Source organism: Pleurodeles waltl, chromosome 5 (genome assembly GCF_031143425.1).
Source record: "Pleurodeles waltl isolate 20211129_DDA chromosome 5, aPleWal1.hap1.20221129, whole genome shotgun sequence".
Classification (NCBI taxonomy): domain Eukaryota; kingdom Metazoa; phylum Chordata; class Amphibia; order Caudata; family Salamandridae; genus Pleurodeles; species Pleurodeles waltl.
In genome coordinates, this window is record NC_090444.1 from 1,419,813,774 (window position 1) to 1,419,832,507 (window position 18,734).

At 39.7% G+C, this 18,734-nt stretch overlaps 1 protein-coding gene across 7 annotated transcripts in view; it reads right to left on the minus strand.

Moving 5' to 3' along the window:
• RIMS1 (regulating synaptic membrane exocytosis 1) overlaps nt 1–18,734 on the minus strand; it is a 2,255,956-nt gene that overhangs the window by 949,560 nt on the left and 1,287,662 nt on the right. For all 7 annotated transcript variants that reach the window (XM_069235695.1, XM_069235694.1, XM_069235701.1 and 4 more), the window contains 2 exons: nt 14,873–15,003; nt 481–652 (listed from right to left, as the gene is read on the minus strand). In XM_069235695.1, coding sequence (XP_069091796.1) covers nt 481–652; nt 14,873–15,003 — 303 coding nt within the window. The remainder of the gene's footprint in view (nt 1–480; nt 653–14,872; nt 15,004–18,734) is intronic.

The window sequence follows — 18,734 nt, forward strand, 5'->3', positions numbered from 1 at the left end:
TGAACTGAAAAAATCTACCTGACAGCGTGCAGGGGTACTGCTCACACAAAAATGTTCAGGATCCAGTCTGATGTCTGGGAAATTCAAAGGTAAGGACTCTGCAGCTAGAAGTCTCCATCAGATACAAGCATTTCATAAGGAAGGTCACATTTCAGATATTTATGTTAAAAAATACTGGTATGTGTACTAGTCAATATTGGGTACTGCAAAATAATAAACAAAGTTGAGTGGCGATTCAGATCTGCATTCGTAATCCAGTTCCAGATGAGTTTTAAAAAGTAAAAGGTCATTAAATGATTGCATGCTTTTAGTGGGTCTCAAGCGAGGAGTGGTGCCGCAGCGTTCACAAGACAGAGGTTAGAAACTCCCTAGTCCCTAGGAACAAAATCTGCATAATTTCTCTCTATACAATACACAGGAATATTAAACATTTGCTCCTCAGTCAAACAAAGCACTGAAGGAATTTAAGGACTACAGTACCTCTCCAAGAAATTCGCTTTCTTCTTCCTGCACCCTAGGCTGATCCCATACTGTTATTTCCAGCATTCTTTCCCTAAAATCTCTACGATGTACATGTGAATAGAGAAAAGTTTGGTTCCATTTTGGTTCTAAGCTTTTCTTTACCGTTTTGGTCCTTCGTTTACTTTTATCACTGAAAAAGAAAGAAGACAGAAGTCCAAGTGTCAGAGTTTAAAATAGCGATACACTGGTAACAGGTCTCAGAATTTCTGACAATATCTTTGGATGAGATGTACAGTTTTTAACAGTGCACATGAAGCATGACTTTTATGCCCTTAGTATAAGTTGTGGTATTTCAAATGAAGTGATAAATCGGGCTTGCAATTTTAGGTCGTTCTTGGTCCAGAATCAAGTTTGCACACTTTAGACTCTATAATTATGCCCAAAGACACTAGGCCTGTCTTTACTGCTGCGGGGGCTGTGAACCGCATCCCAGCCTGGGTTCCAAGCTTCCCCACAGTAATACAGGAGGACACAGTGCTTCTGTAGACAGGCACATTGGTGTCCTGTGCCTCTACACCCTCACCCTCCACAGGCACTTTGTCTGACACTTTGTCTGTTCAGACACTTTGTTCAGAGCAAGAGACACTTTGGGGGTAATTACGACCCTGGCACGGTGGCCTTCCAACCGTCACCAATGTGGCAATCCGAGCGCCACATTATGACTGTGGCAGTAGCGCCACGGTAGGACCGCCAGCACCATCAGTTTTCGTCTGTCTGGTGGTGCTGGCGGTCCTAATCCGCCAGGGCTGTGCTGCAAGCTGTGGATGCCCTTACAGTTCCAGTTACTACTGGTCCAGTAGTTACTAGTGCAAGACAGAAGGTCCTGGGAAAATTACATACAATCTGAATGCACCTGGTAATATTGAAAGTTTAAACTTTTGTGGTTGCCAGGGACTTTGTTCCTTTAATTCCAACTCATTCTAGCACTCCATGTGGGGCAAGTGCAGATACGACGATGAACATGTCAGGATGTGCTTCAATAGGTTCAAAAGATGCCCATGCATGCTACTACCTCATGGGAATCACCTTTGAATTGGATAAATAGTGTCCAAGGAAATGATTCCACCCCAAAAACTCCTGTGGTTGCATGATCTATTAGTGCCAAGAAGATAGATGAATGGGTACAATTCTTTAATGGAAATACCCCCATCTAAGGAGAGCATGAATACAGAGATGAGTAAGGGAACTCTTCCATCACCCCCAAGGGAGAGTACTTTAGATGTGACAAAACTAATGGCAGAATCGGACATTATGATTGTTGGAAAATTTGGGTTGGAAAGGCTAGACACATATGAAGAAGATGAGCTTGCTTTCAGGTGTAGGGACTTTACTAAACGAGCTGGGCAAGTTCATGATAAGTTGGCAGAATTGGGACAAAGATATGAGGAGGACCTAAACAAAACAAAAAAACTTGCAGACTTGCACAGTGTGCTTTAGTGACAAAGATATTTCTGAAATGAGAACCCCAGGATTAAAAACCCAAATTAAGGAACTGATCCATAACATTAGGAAATGGAATGAATTAGATAAGTGGGAGACCAAAAGAGTGAAAAAGAAAGAGGTGAAGAAACCTTCTGGTGAACTGCCTCCGGTTGGAAAAGAGGAGAGTGTTGAAGCTTTACCGCTGAGAGTAGTGCCTGGTGGTGGTTATGTTCATGTGCCCTGGAGCAACAGCGATCCTGCATCATTTACCAATGACTTCCCAAAATTGGAGAGAAGCCAGTTGAATGGTACAAACAGGTTGAAAGGTTTATGAAAATCTTGTGGGTGTTTTGGGTTGATTTGAACACGTTGCGTGACATTGTAATATGTGTAAGATAGCTGGCTTGAAAAGGAACCACCTAGAAATACAGAAACTAAGGGTCCCTCACCGTTGGTTAAGAAGAAATATCAGGAGGTCATACCATTCCTGAAAGGGAAAGTGCCTCCTCAGATGTTGATTGGGTCAAAATTGATAGGACGACTCAAGAACCAAAGGAGTCAATACATGCCTATTATGAAAGATTGCTGCAGGCATTCAAACAATATAATGGTATGGAGATTTTGGAGTCAAAAGACATGGGGCATTTTGTGTCACGGTTTGTGATGGGTTTGAGGACATAGATTAGTTTGATGATTTAGCAGCATTTGATCTGTTGGCAGAACTAGTCTATGGAAGAGATTTTGCATTATGCAAAATACTACAACAATGAAATAGAAATGAAACAGGAAAAGCTGAAGGACAAACTGATGCTTGCTCAAATGAAAGCTGCTCCCAGAACTACTCAGACGCCCGTAGCTGTAAGTAATGCAGGTGCAATACAAGGTGTATATCAACAGCCACAAAATCCAACAAAAGGTAGAGGTTGAGGTGTCCCAATGGATCCTAGAACAGGAATGGATGCAAATAGTTTTAAAAAGGTCAACTCCTTGTCATGTCTGCAATAAACTGGGAGTCTGGAAGTAGGAATGCCATTCAAATCCTGCTAATCAAGTTCAAAATGCAGGGTTTCAACCTTCTCAGAATAAAAATATTATTCAGATGGTGGGAGTCCAAAGGCCCATGAGCCAAAATTTCAATGTGCCCTAAGCTCCAACAATGCAAGTGCCTCAACCTCTGGTGCCACAGCAAAATGCTACTGGCATTCACCAACGTCCAAATCAAAGTCTAAGAATGAATGCAAATGGATTGCAGAATGGAAATTCATCCCAACAGTATCCTTTGCTTAATACAAATGAAGGAAATGGCTCCGATCAGTCAGCCTGATGGTGCGTGAGAGGGGAGGAAATCTGCACACTTGGTATAGTCTTAGAAGTAGACCAGAGTGGACCATTCTTAGATAGTGAAGTAGATGGCCACCTCAGTCATTTTTGGTTGACACTAGTGCTACCCATTCTACTCTGAGAACAATTGTAGTCACAAACCTACCCCTCTCGGTAAAACCAATCCAAGTTGTTGGTGTGGAAAATAAACAAATGACGGTTCAGGAAACTGCACCAGTCCAAGTGAAAATTGGATTGGTTGTAGACAAACACAAGTTCATATTATGTGACGCAGTCCAGTAAATCTCTTGGGAAGAGATCTGGTGGTGAAATTAAATTGTGCCATCTATTGTACCCCAGCAGGAAAAGAGGTTCATACTTAAGATGAAGATGTTGCCTTTAAATTGATGAAAGATGAAGTATGAAGTATATTTTATGTCACTGACTTTGATTACAGTTGATGATCTGCCCTTGGATTTTAGGGAAACTGTTAAGCATGAAGTGTAGGATTTTTCAGGAAAAGAAATCAGGCTAATCAAAGGTGTAGAACCTGTCTGAATCACTGTTAAGCCAAAAGACTTTACAGTGCAATTTGACCCATGAGATGATTGCTGGAATAACTCCTGTAATCGAGTCAATGATTCAGCAGGGAATTCTAAAGGAGAGAATGGGAGGTCTTTGTAACTCTCCCATCGTGGGTCTTCAGAAACCAAATAAAAAGTACAGGATTCTAGAAGATTTGAGGAAAACAAACAATATCATTGTTCCCTGTTGTCCTCTGGTACCGAATCCAGCTGTGATATTGTTTCAGATTGCACGTGAGGCTAAGTGGTTCACTATCATTGACCCATATCAGACCTTTTTTTTAATACCATTGCATGAGGACTGTGAGTTCCCTTTTGCATTCCAGCTCGGAAACAGGGCCTTAAGATGGTGTCGTGTCCCACAAGGGTATACTAAGTCTCCATCGATCTTTAATCAGATTCTAAAGAAAAATATGGAATCTCTGAATATGTCTTGCAACTCAGTTTTGATTCAGTACATCGACGACCTCATAGTGGCGTGGCATACTTAAGAAGCATGCAAACAGGATACTATGGCATTGTTGAATCACGTAGCTGGGAATAGACATACAGGGCCTGATTACACCTTTGGCGGAGGGGATTAATTCATCCCAAATGTGACGGATATCCCGCCCGCTGTTTTACGCGTTCCATAGGATATAATGGACTCGTAATATGGCGGGCGGGATATCCGTCACATTTGGGACGGATTAACCCCCTCTGCCAAAGTTGTAATCAGGCCCAAAGTGTTGCCTGGAAAACTGCAGTATTACCAAAACCATCAAATTAAGAAAGGAGTGAGAAAGGTGTCGCAAAAGAGGATTTCAGCTATACTGAAAATGGGTCCACCAGTTAGACAGAGATAAGTCATGGTTTTTTGGGAATGGTGGAATACTGTAGGCAGTGGATACCCAGCATTTCCCTAGTGGCTAAGCCTTTACAAAGACTGACACAGAAGGATGTGCATGATCCGGCACCATGGGACAACGAGCTGAGAGACTGTCTCTGCCATGCCTCAGCCTTGGGAATGCCTGATTATAATAAATCCTTTGTAGTTTTCTGTAGTAAGAGGGATAGCTGTGCTCTCTCAGTGCTGGCACAAATGCATGGAAATGCCAATGTACCTGTGGCATATTTTTCTGCTATGTTAGATCCTGTTCTATCTACTTTGCCTGGTTGCCTTAAAATGGTAGCTGCAGTTAGTACTGTAATTGAGAGGTGCGATAATATTGTTATGGGTCATCCATTATTTGTGTACATGCCTCATTCAGTCAAGCTTTTATTGATGAGGACACATACTCAATATTTTCTCAGCAGTAGGCTCACAAAGTCCGAGCAGGTGATTCTGGCTGTGGAAAATGTAACAGTCAAACAATGTAGAATTTTGGATCCTGCTACCCTATTGCAAATAGTGGGTCAAGGATCAATTGAAGATAGTGAAGGAGACCACGATTGCCTTGATGTCACTGAACTATGTACCAAACCCAGATCAGACATACGGGACGAACCATTGCCTGAATCTGATTATGTACTTTATGCTGTCTGTACTCTGTCTGGAGTTGTTGAAGCTTCTTGGCTTCAATGAAAATGTTCTGCCCAAGTAGCTGAACTGATTGCTCTTACAGGAGCATGTTCTGTCTCTGATCAATTGAAAGTGACAATTTTGAATGCTAGTACGGCTTTAGCGTCCTTCATGACTTCAGGCAACTTTGGTCTCAGCAAGGATTTATGGCATCTTCTGGGTCTCCAATCCGGAACGGCAAATAAGTGAAGAATCTCCTCGATGCAATACAATTGCCTGAGCAGGCTGCAGTGGGGAGGCATCCTGCACACTTCTCTGGAGATGCCCATGTGACCTTGGGCAATAGGTACGCTAACAAGATTGCAAAGTACTGTGCACACAATGTCTGTTCATTTAATCATGATTTCACAAACAAGGGAATTGATGAGACTAATGTTATCTTCTTGTTGACAACAGCTGACACCTGGGATGAGGCGAAAAGATTACAAGAAGAGGTGCCAGAGGAAGAACAGCAAGGTTGGGTTACAGCAGGTTGTATCAAAAGAGATGAGGGCATTTGGGTTTCCATGGATGGAAGACCAGTGTTCCCATATAGCTTGTTACCCCCATGGCTCAACACTTTCATGGTCGTACTGACATTAGTAGAAACATTATAGTAAAGTTGTTCAGACAAGCTTAGTTCAATCCTAAATCCAGAGTGGTGGCCGAAGTGCTGTGTCACAGGTGTGCTGTCTGTCAACAGAACAGTATTGAAAGAAGGATCACAGTCAGATGAACTTTTCCAAAGTCAAAATTGTTGGACAAAAGAAGAAATAGAACACCAGTTAGCTTGAAACCTATTCGCTTTATGTTAAATTACTCATAAGAAATACTTATTGGACTATGCTAGGTGGTGCAATATTATTGCCATTACTACCTTTTGAGATTAACTTTGTAAACATATGTTATGATATGGTAACTTGCAATCCTGGTCCTATATACCCTATAACGGAAGTTGTTTTGATACTGACCTCTCTACTTCAATACAGACATAACCTTGTTTGATGATAACAGGGATACCCTGGCAGTTGAACTTTTTTCCTCTAAACCGATGTCAGTTAGTTTCAACAAATCTGTACCTATACAAGAAGGCTTGAAACAGAAATTCATTCAACTTGAACGTCTAAAAAAACAAGAACTTTCCAGATGGTGGGATGCTGCTACTCTTAAGAGATACATAGAACTGAAACAAGTCCCACGCGGACATAGAGTTATCATATTCCCCTCATTTGAGGACGTAGACCCAGACCTTCTGGGAGAGTGGGAACACCTAATTTCCTCATCCTCTATCGGGATGATGAACATTCTAATCAAACATGCTAATAGAAAAACTATTGACAGATATTGCTTCCTTAGAACAGGACATTAAGAACATGCACCTGCTAGAATCAACAGACAAAAATTATAATATACTTAAAGAGATACTCAACTCACACCAGCTTTATATAAAAAACAAAAAACTGAAAAAACTTATCAGGGATGAAAGTGAATATCGCAATGGTCATATATTTATACCTTTTCTCGCAGATTTGATCAGGTCAAAAATGCTACCTTTTCCAGATTCTCTGACACCAACGCCTCTAATGTTTCTGCCTTCAACAGAATTACGGACATCTCGAGTGTATCTAACATTGACACACACCCTACTCCAGAGGGGACCTCGAGAACTACACCTACACTGGAGGGCACTCACCCCTCCTCTTTTTTAGAAGAATTGGCAAGATACAGAAAGGGCATACGTCAAGACTACAACAGACCAAACCCAAACTCAAAACAACTAGGAGGGGAGGGAAGAAACATAGACCAGGACAAAAGGGAAGGCGTGACAACACGCTCAGCTACACGCAACCAAAGACCATGAGTGCAAGTTCCATACCACCTTCAAATTCGCTGACAAATGATTGTCCCAGTCCTGTTACAGTACAAGTTGTCAATCTATCCACCACTGTCCTATCCCAGGATGAAATAAATGTACCAAGCAAAAGTCTAGGCTCCTGTCCTGTTTCAAGATCAAACTATAACGATATACACATAGACCTATTTAAGTATGTATGTCATCTCAAACTAAAGACATTTTTTATGGACAAACCCATCAGCAACACAAGCTCTAATTCTACACCACCTAAGTGTAATAGAACCATCAAGGGCATACATGACATTCACACAATTTTATCATTAGACACCACTTCTTCCCCTAGTCCTAGCTTTGATGAAATCTTGAAACACCTAGACACACAATCTAACTTAGAAATAGATAGTGGCCTAAAACCCAAATCTTTGTCCCTGCCCACTTTACCAGCGGACAATCATATTGACTTGTTTTACAAAGCAGTCAGAGCGGATTTATTCGCCCTGGAGGATAAACATAAAATACGGGATCATGGCTATAATAACAACCTAGCTCCTTCAGAAATTAGAGCACTAAACAGATTTTCCACCTGTATGGATATTGTAACCAGGGAAGCAGATAAAGGGGGTAATGTGGTGGTGATGGATAGAATAGACTATATGGTGGAAATTAATAGACAACTCGAAGATGCACAGGCCTACACACGACTCCCAGACAACCCCATTACCAGGGTCACTGACCAAATTAAAACTAGGCTGTCCCACTGGAAAAATCTTTGTCTCATTTCAGACTATGAATTCAAGTACATGTACCACACCACAAGCACCATGTATATATATACTACCTAAAATTCATAAACCAGGCACTTTGCCTCCAGGTAGGTCCATCATCTCTGGCATAGGGTCACCCACAGAACACATCTCAGAATATATCGATTCCTTCCTACAACCTCTAGTACATAACTTACCATCATTTATCCAGGACACCAGAGATCTACTATGCCAACCAGAGGATATTGACAGGACCAATGACTGTTGTTTTGTGAGCCTAGACGTTAACTCACTATACACATCCATCCCACTTGAACGGGGTTTGGATGCACTCGCTTCCACCCTCTCCAATAGAGATGCAATATTATATGAACATACCAACATGCTATTAGATCTTACACGTTTGGTTTTGGAACATAACGTATTCCTACACGAGGGTAACTGGTTCCAACAAGCCCAGGGTGTGGCTATGGACGCCAAATTCTCACCATCATATGCAAATCTTTACATGGGTTACTTTGAAAAGCAACATCTTTGGACGGACTGTCCCAGTACGATCATACAACACATTCTCTATTGGGGCAGATACATTGACGACAAACTTGTCATCTGGACTGGCACTAAAGAAGATCTGTCTATCCTCTGTGACCATATAAACAAGAACACGTACAATTTGAACTTCACACACAAGGTGGGCGGTGACCAAATTTCTAGATATTATACTATATATAACTAACAATAAGATCTCTTCAAGAATATACAGAAAACCCACTGCTTGCAACTCTATTCTACATGCACGTAGCGCACACCCTAGTACTCAAATCAAGACCATTCCTTTTGGAGAAATGATAAGAACCAGATGTAACTGTAGTTATAATTAGTTTTTTTCCCAGGAAATAGAACTATTGACACTTCGGGCCTGATTACAACTTTGACGGAGGGGGTTAATCCGTCCCAAATGTGACGGATATCCCGCCCACCGTATTACGAGTTCCATAGGATATAATGGGCTCTTAATACGGCGGGTGGGATGTCCATCACATTTGGGACGGATTAACCCCGTCTGACCAAATCATCTTTGCGGTCAAAAAACGTGCAACATCCAAAACAACGCAGCACCTTACTTATTAGGGGAAACAAGAAACCTAAACAAAGTAGTAGGAGGAGCATCTTACTCATTACTGGATACAGTCCTGCCAGCAGACTTGTCTACCACATACTAAAAAAACACTGGCATTTGTTGCTCCTAGGCACTGGTCTGGGCTCAGGTTTGGGAAAAACGCTGTCTATTACTCATAGTAGAGGACGTACACTAAGAAACATTTTATGTCCTAGTTACATTACACCTCTGGCACCTACTGATTCCGAGATCTGGTTGCCCAACAAACCTATGTTTTTTTAAAAGTGCGGATGTTGCATTACATGTCAGTTTGCACTCAACAAAACCCAGGATTTCTCGTGCAATACAAGGGAAACCTTCCACATTAGACAGGTTATTAATTGTACACAAAATGTACTGTCTATTGCATTATATGTACCTATGGAGAGATATATGTGGGCAGTTCCATTCTTCCATTAAAAGAACGCATTCAGGAACACATCAGAGCCATTAGAAACTTTACCTGTAACTATCCTTTAGCTGTCCATTTTAACTCACTACATGATGAAGCTGTCATTCGCAACAGTTAAAAGTCACCCAAGACAGGGAAACAGGACAAAAGAACTCAGGAAATGTGAAGCTAGGTGGATACTCAAGCTACGAGCTGTGGAAAAAGGTTTGAACATTGACAGGGAATTACATGTATTTCTGACTTAAAAATACACCAACCTACATACCTAGGACTGTAATATGTAGTATGGACAATTACATATGTCATTATTCAGGTGTGTAATGAAGTATTCTGGATTCTATTGCCATGAATACCACACCTGTCTAGCTTCTCAATATTCCCTCGTAAAGTCATTCATATTAATCTAGTGATGCTCTTCTATGTACAATGTGCCATATCATTTTTCATACTGACCCTTGTAGTCTGTCACCCACAATCACTCCAAGATATCTATAGTCAATATCCATGTACACTGTGCTATTTCTCTCCCATAACACTACCACTAGCAGAAATATGGATCATATACTCTAACGTACAATACTTGATTTGTCTTAATGCTTCGGTTCTCTTCTTTTATCCATGACACTCTTTTGTACATTCTATATACTATACCATAAACTTTGTGATCATGTATAATATGGGCTCTCAAAATATAGGGGTGCTGTTCCATTTTATTTTAGTGTTGTCATTATTACAATGCTCACATGATACGTCTAACTATGTAACTTTACACATGGCTACACAACAGAAGTATATATGTCTCTCTTCTATTCACTAAACTTTGTAATTATTTTAGGTTCACCATTCGGTTTGTTATTCTTTTATACAGTCTATATATTGTACCTTAAATTTTGTGATCATCTATAATATTGGCTCTCAAAATAAAGGGGTGCTGCTTCATTTATTTTATTGTTGCCATCATTATAAGGCTCACATGATATGTCTAACTATGTAACCTCACACATGGCTACACAATGTAAGTATATATGTCTCTCTTCTATTCACTGAACCTTGTAATTATTTTAAGCTCACCGTTTGGTTTATCTATCTTCCTGCACATATTCTAATAATCTGGTCTACTGATGTCTCTTTCACATCTTTGGAATTTATTAACATCTACTTATGTTTTGGACTACTCTGCATACTTTATGACAGTTATATCTGCAAATGAGCTTTTACCCATTCCCACACAACATGGCCGTCCCTCTTCTGGCTCATACTCACTTTGGGACATCACTCTTTGTAGTCCTATTTTTATTTCGGACTAGCCGAGAAATGGGACATGTCGGCCATAGCGTACTTTTTACGTATGCAGAGTCTGTTTTTGACTTTCATTACACTGCCCATATAAATGCCCCATAATTACGACGTCCCCACTACTGACCAGAACTCTGAAACTTTGACAGATTTACAACGGGGACACAGGTAAAGAAGCAACCTAGCTTACATTTTTGTACATGCATGACGTTCATACTGGAATTGCTCCGAACATGCTAAGTTGATATATATGTTGTACCAGAGTTCAACCATACTCCGAGAATAGACCCCAATTTCCTGGCTACCATAATAGTCTCATTGATACAGTATTATATCCCAAAAGGTAATTTAACATAAAACGGACCGCACCTTTCTCTTTTTAGCATTATTATAAGAGTTTCACTTTTAGTTTTGTGCATTCCAAAAGCAATCTACATAGAATGGATTGCTCCTGCCTTATTCTTAGCAAGTATATGCAACTGTGAATACTGATATTGAAACAGACTTTTTATAAACAGTCTGCAAGAATGGGACTTCTAATACCTGCTTACAACACCCACTGGTCTGTACAACCCGTTTGGTGGTGTGTAATCTCTAATTGGGATGTATACTCTCCTCATAACATACGACTTACCATGGCCCTCTGACCTCAGACATGCTTGACGACTACTTGCCCAACTCATCGAGGACACATTCTTCATAACTCCCAGCACCATCGTTTACCACCAGCACAATGGTTTTCTAGTCTTATGGGATTGGATAACAGGTACCTATAAGAATAGACGTATATATTTCTACATTCATTTTTTAAGGAGATTATCACTACTTAGGCTTTATCTAGTATTCACACCATAAGTTATTACTTTTACTTTTTTATTTTTCCTTAACTGATTTAGAGTGTGTTACACTACTATCTAGAAGGACTTTTCAGATGCTCGTCCATTATCTAGGTAGGTCTCCTATCGTCGGGTAATTCACTTACTCACTGACCATCCCTGTCTGATTCTTTACGGACTTTACATCTCTAAATATCTGACTGTATTTGTATTATGCCTTTGTCACTCAGTTGGGTTATCTATACTCTCTATCTGGACAAGGTTTGGAACAGTTACCCTAGAAACCACACAAATTCCTTTCCTATGGGCATTTCTTCTTTTCTATGCCCAGTCACTGAGGTTATGTCTCTTCTCACTAGTAATTAGTCCACATCACTGTTGCCTGTATGGTACGCACTATATCTGATGTTCACAACTCTGTGTAAATGGGTTTGACACCTATATATTGTTTATACATACTATATCTTTCTACAACCTTGAAAACGTCACTGTGTGATGAAACACGTGTTTGCTGTGTCTTACCAAACGAAATAAATTATCTATTTGAACATCAAGAAGACTACTGTAATATACATTTTGGACCTTCTACACCAGCTTTTACTGTCATATTGTATAACTATTGATATTCATGTGTGCTGTGGTCTCAGTTGTACTTTGCTTTAGTTTTAGATTGGGTACATAACGGGAGACTGTGCATCTGGATGGAAAGGTCTACCACTGACAATGTGTTTGTGGGAAACAGTGAATGTGAGCACACCTTTGACGTTCAGAGAAATTTCAAGTTGTATTTGGATGGAGAAGATGCAGTGATTCCTGGTGTTTATTTCATTTGTGGAAAGCAGGCATATTTTAGACTGCCAAAAGGATGGTATGGTGTGTGTTATTTGGGAATTGTTTTCCCTAAGATTTAACATGTGGAGCACTTTGATAATCCTGTTTGGACACAAGGGTTCAGACCTAAGCGAGGTGTGAGTGCAGAAGTAACAGTAGACATTTTTGGTGCTATGGTTGCATCTGTGGGAGTGATTTTGAATGATCTGACAATCAGAAGGTTGTCTGCTATAATGGACAAACTAGCCACTAGTTCAATTCTGAAATGATAGCGATCAGATCAATGGTTTTCCAAAATTTACTTGCGTTAGACATGTTACTCTCAAAGAAGGGCGGGGTGCGTTGCATGCTTAAAGTTCAACAATGCTGTACTTTTATCCCAGATAAAAGTAAGGATTTGCTGAAGTGTATTCAGAATATTTCAGGGCTGAAAAGAGATTTGAAAGAATTGGAAGCAAAAGGTGTATGGGAAGTGAATGAGATTGGATTTTCTGTTATAGGCGGATGGTTTGGTAAATTGGAAAGTGGAATATTAGGGTTTGTGTTAAAACCATTGTTGATTCTTTTGACCGTGACCATAGTTTTGTTTGTAGGATACCACATTTTTCAGAGAACAAAAGTTCAACAAGGCAGAAAGAGAGCAGAGGTTGAATTGTAAGATAGGCAGTGTAGATATGTCAATGATATAAAGCGTTTGGAGGAATCCAGGTGAAATTTGTTCAAAACAAAGAGGTTTTAGAGTCTCATTCAAGAATGAATGTATATTTGTAATGACTCTAAAAGTCATCAGAAGAAGGGTTTAGGAAGCGTAACTTGGCTGTGCCACTACGTCTCTGAAATAAGAATGTGGAGATAGTCACTTTCTGCTGGTCACTATTTGGTGTTCACATTCTGTATAACATGATGAAGTGTTTTTATACAGTTACTGCACTTCAAAGCATATGACTGGAGTGCACCATTGGATATAATATTTAAGTAATGTTTCATGTACATCTATTCGAAACTAATGCTTTGAAAGTATTATCCAGCATAATCATTTTGTATATTCTCACATGTAATGCTTAGAATTTATTTAATCTGAAAGTATGCTAGTGTTTTATTAACTTGGCTGGAGTGATGGCCTTCCCATATATTTTTCTTTTCACATTTAACTTTGAATGTGGAGTTTGTTTTTCTTAAATGTCTTCTCTCTAAGATGCAGGTGTTAGCAGCTGAGATGGAGTTAACAAGAAGCTTATTGTCCGTGAGATATAAGAAAGCCTGAGATGACCTATGAAAGGACAAAGAGGAGTATTCTGGAAGTTGGCAGCTATAACTCTTTTAAAATTGCTGAGACTAAAGAATTTCAAGATCGGATGTACGAGGTTTCTGAAAGTTGTAACTTCTAATTAAATTTAATTGGGAGTTCAATTGACGCGCTTCTACTGTGATGTGATCGTCTTGGGAAACTTTGATGTAAAGAAGGTTTAGATAGCGAGAGATTCAGATCCATTTTACCCTTTGAGCTGAATGGACCCTTCTGAGTGACAGACCTCAAATTGTCTATGTGACATTATGCCACTGCACCTCTTTTAACTGAATATTCAACAGAATTTGTGTTTGCAGACCCTTTCTCAAACAGTCTTTTAGAATTAATATAGTTTAGAGTTTAGTTTAAATGGTTGCGCAGGAGAACTTGGTTCTGGTGCCTCGGAACCACATGCTTTTTCTGATTTTCTGTATTGCAGCAATTAAAGTCTTGGTCTTGTATATGCTGACTAAGTTTAATAATGTAGGATGCTTTAACTCTCCATTGGTGATTTTATATTTCTATACTATGGTTTTGAGACTCATTTATGCAACATTGACTTGAGTCTGTAATAAAGCCCCTTTGAATCTCTAATTTGACTTTGAATATTGCTGTGTAACATTTAGGTTGCACAGAAATTGCTTAAATGATTTGATAACTGTTACTCTTTACCTCTCAGGACACAGAAGAAAAGATTCACCGGAACCCAGAAATAGAAATAGGGCTCCAGATTGTATCACCTATTTAGACCCACAGAAAGCTGAAGCCTGTATTAGCTTGTCAAAAAATACATTATAGTAGCAACGGGGTCTTAAACCATCAGCAGTGGAACCAGGAGACTTAAGTCACATAACAACATCTTCCCCATTATATTTCACTGAGTATCCTGCACAAAACACACCCTTGCTTCATGTCTCAGTTTCCTTCTCTACCCGTACTATAACTATCTGCCAGTAATCAGCTTTATATAAACATATGAAAATAAACCACATCATAACCATCTAAATTAAAAACAAATGTCTAAAATCGCACTGAAATTTTACCTCCGATCTGGAAGAAAGTACATTTTTACATAAGGATTCCTAGGACGCCCGTCGGCTCGGGCAGGCAAGTCTGTTGCTTGTAGCACATTCACTATGAGTTGATGCCCCACTTTGTCATACCACATTTTTACCTGAAAGGTAAACATATTTATCACTGTCAGACACTTTCATAGCTGTAGGTATAAGGAAGAAAATTGTATTTGCAAGACACTACTATTGATTGCACTTTAACACAATACACCACCAAATTGTTACAAATTCATTTTCTATTCTTTTGAGTTTTCAGTACTGCATGCACAAGCGTGGTGAAGAAATGCAGCTTAATTATAGCACTGGAGGTAACAAAAGATACTGAGGGTAGGGGCGCCATGTTGCCTGCAAATAACCAAGGTGAGTGTCAATTAAGCCATTACATTGCACTCTTTAACATTGTTAAGTGATATATCTGAACAAGTTGGAGCAAAGCGTATTCCACGTGTACACCAACACAAGTCAAAGAGTGGGCTGTCTAAAAAGGTGGATTTTTACTGGCAAAAGTCTGCGCTACTTGTTCTAATACTTTAAAGCAATTTACGATTGTATCCTTTTCAAATTATCAAATCGATAAGTGTCAGCCAGCATATTGAAAATAGCGTAGAACATTTTCCACTGTCAATTGCCAGAGCACACAAATTAAAAAAAAGAAAAAATGATCTTCATGCTCAGGAAAGGGTAAGGGAAAATAAAGTAGGTGAACAGGGTGTGCACAACGTTCCCTTCGCTGCACAGTGTTTTAATAGGGCAAATCACAGAAATTGCTTATGGTGAAATCTCCAAGTTCTTGAGCAGAGATTCTCAAATCGCACTGCCTCATACTATATCTCAAACTTTAATTAGAAAATTAAGAAATACTCTGCGGAGGTGGTGGGAATATCCCAAATATTTGTTGACTGGGGAAGGACTTTCAGAGTCTGAAGCTAAGGCAAGATTCCTTAGGTAATAAAGTGAGACCTTTGTTTTATCACATCCTAAAAACAGAGAGGAGAATACTTCAATGCTTAGCATGTCTTCTTCATGGAATAAACCATCATAATAATCCATTTATGAACAGATTAAGAATACTAGTCATATACCTTTGCCAAGAATCAATTTGATAATAATGAAGGGTTTAGTTAGCTGTTTGACTAATCACACGGCTCTCCTGGACTTCTTGTATGTGCCTAGACACCTCTGGGTTTTGGTACTCTTAGACCCGACATCCCTAATGGTGGTTTTCTCCTAAGCATTCTGCTTTCTCACCTCCTGTTTGCTGAAATGCACTTTTTATTGGTCTTGGGTCCTAAAGAAATTACAACTTAAAATCATTTTATTTATTTCAAAATGTTTATTGAGGCTTTTCAACAACAAAGTACAACTTTAGAACACAGCATGAGCCAATAAAGACTTCAAGTGACATTGTATATTGTGTTAGCTTAAAAACATCAAGCAGTACACATGAGATTTTGAACTTTGTTCCCAAAAAAGCTGTTATAGAGACTTAGCTTAAAATCCACTTTAACGGTAAAGTCAGATTTTAAGTCAGAATTCTGAAAATGCTATTTTAAGAAAGTTGATGTATTCTTGTCCTAACAATGTGGTGCCTACAGCCTGTGGCTTGAGTCACATGACTGTGATTAGCACAACAGTTTGCCTCTATGTATTCATCTCAGACAGTGAGACAAAGGGGGGGCTAAGTATTGACAAGATGGGCCGACCTACCAGGATTTGTTGGGTGGAGCTGTCCCCCTCCCCCTTACAATTTAAAGAAGCTACCTCAGCACACTCACAAAGAACTTTACACATGACATTTATCACCCCAGATCTCTTGGAGCCTGGGCAGGTAAAAAGGAAATTCCAGCAGCATTTGTGGCGGTTCGTACTTCGAAGGACTGCCCTGATGCTTGAGGCCAGCTTTGCATTTCAGAGGACTGACCTGCCACTTGAAGAGTGTCTTGTACCTTCAAAGGACTGTCCTTTTGCTTGAGGCCTGCCTTGCTGTTTGATTCCCAGGACTTCCACAGTGACTTCAAGGGTTATTTGGCTGGATTCCTGTTTTGAGCTATAGGGACATAAAAAGCTTCAACAACCTTGAGCCTGCACCTGGACCCTGCCAGAAGTGAGTCTTTCCATCCAGCTTGTATGCACCTAGTCTAGGACCCTTGGAAGTGGTGCTAAACGTGCTCAAACAGCCAAATACTAAAACTTGGGGTTAAGAACATTTTACATCAAAAAGTGCTCTGGGAGATGACAGGAGACCAGGAACTACCTGCTCGCCGGTTCGCCTAAGATGCATCACCAGTCAGCTTGACTTCACTGTAGCTCCTTCTACGTTCTTCTCCACAGCAGCATTTCCTGTGAAATGGCTCCTTTCCGTAAGGGAATCCGGCCTCCTGGAACCCCTGCCGGCTACAGCCTGCAGCTTCCTCTGACTGGAGATTTTCAACTTCCAAAAAGCAACTAAATCCAATTTAGGGAACTTCACTGCGACTTCGTCTAGTGGATCCCCGGTGATAGTGCCTCCTCGTCAGACATAGCCAAGTGCCTTGTCCTGCTGAACCTGCATAGCAATCCTTCTTCCAAAATTCTTCTAAGTCTGAAGGTAAACTGAGACTGGGCACAATACATCACATGTATCCGAGCTGTGCTCCATCACGGTCGGCCATAAATTTCGATTTTGCCCTGGTCTTGCACAACTAGATGCCCACGTTTGCCGTTTTTATCTTTTAGATGTTAATTATTTCACTAAAAACTTTAACAATTATTTACTCCGCGTCTACTGATTGGATTTTTGTTGTTCTGGTATCAAATTATTTGTCACATTCTATTTCCCTAAATTGGTGTGCGATTCTTCTTGTGTGGTGTTTAACTTTTTTCCTGTTAGTGTGCTGCATAAATAATTAACATTTTAACCTGACTGCTTTTGTGCCAAGCTACCAGGGGGTTAAACAGAGGATAATTTAGTGACTTTTGTGGTTCACCCTGACAGGAATTCTGGTTTCTGGTTGAGAATGGTTCTCACCCCTCAACCAAAAATCCAATTTCCAATAGGTACTACATAAAACGTTGATTTGATGTTGGGAATGACGGATAGTAATAAAGGGTAGTGATAAATCTTAAAATGTATCTAGTAAAAAAAAGGAGATTATGATATTAAACTGGAGAGAGTTGTCAGGTAAATTTAATCTGCAGTGGAATAAATAAGCTTTCTGATTACAGTGACCACTGAAGTATTTGCAGTGCAGAAGTAAAACATTCTTAATAGTAAAGATGATAAAAAAACATAGGATGAACCTGAAGCTCAGTAATTAAATACATGCCTTGCTAGAAAAAAGGGCCAAGTGACTTTTTACAATTCCAAATAGATAAAAATGATTAACCTTTTTCCTGCAAGACATGAGAACTGCTGTATGCATGGAGTAACATTTTATTGAACCCCTCTTTAATGTTTTTCTTTAATGTTTAATATTTTACATGCTAGGGGCACTTCATGACACCAAAACAGAAAAGCAACATGTGGAAATGGTAATAAAAGGAAATCTTCCACCAGTCTTTCCAGTTGATCATTAGGACTTACACAATAAACTAGTACCCAATACTGAACATAAATATTTGTTCTGATCTGATGTTTATACTACTTGACAAACTGAATCTGAAATGTGAATCCTGACTTAAATAATTAGAGTTATCCTTTTTTTGATAATATTTACGTATTTCTTCTTTTCATAAGAAATTAGATTACAATTTGCAATGGGCGACAGCCCACCTCAAGGAATAATCGCTACTCTTGTTAGGTGGAAGACTTTAAGTCACTAAATTAACATGAGATCAGTCACCTGGCACCTAT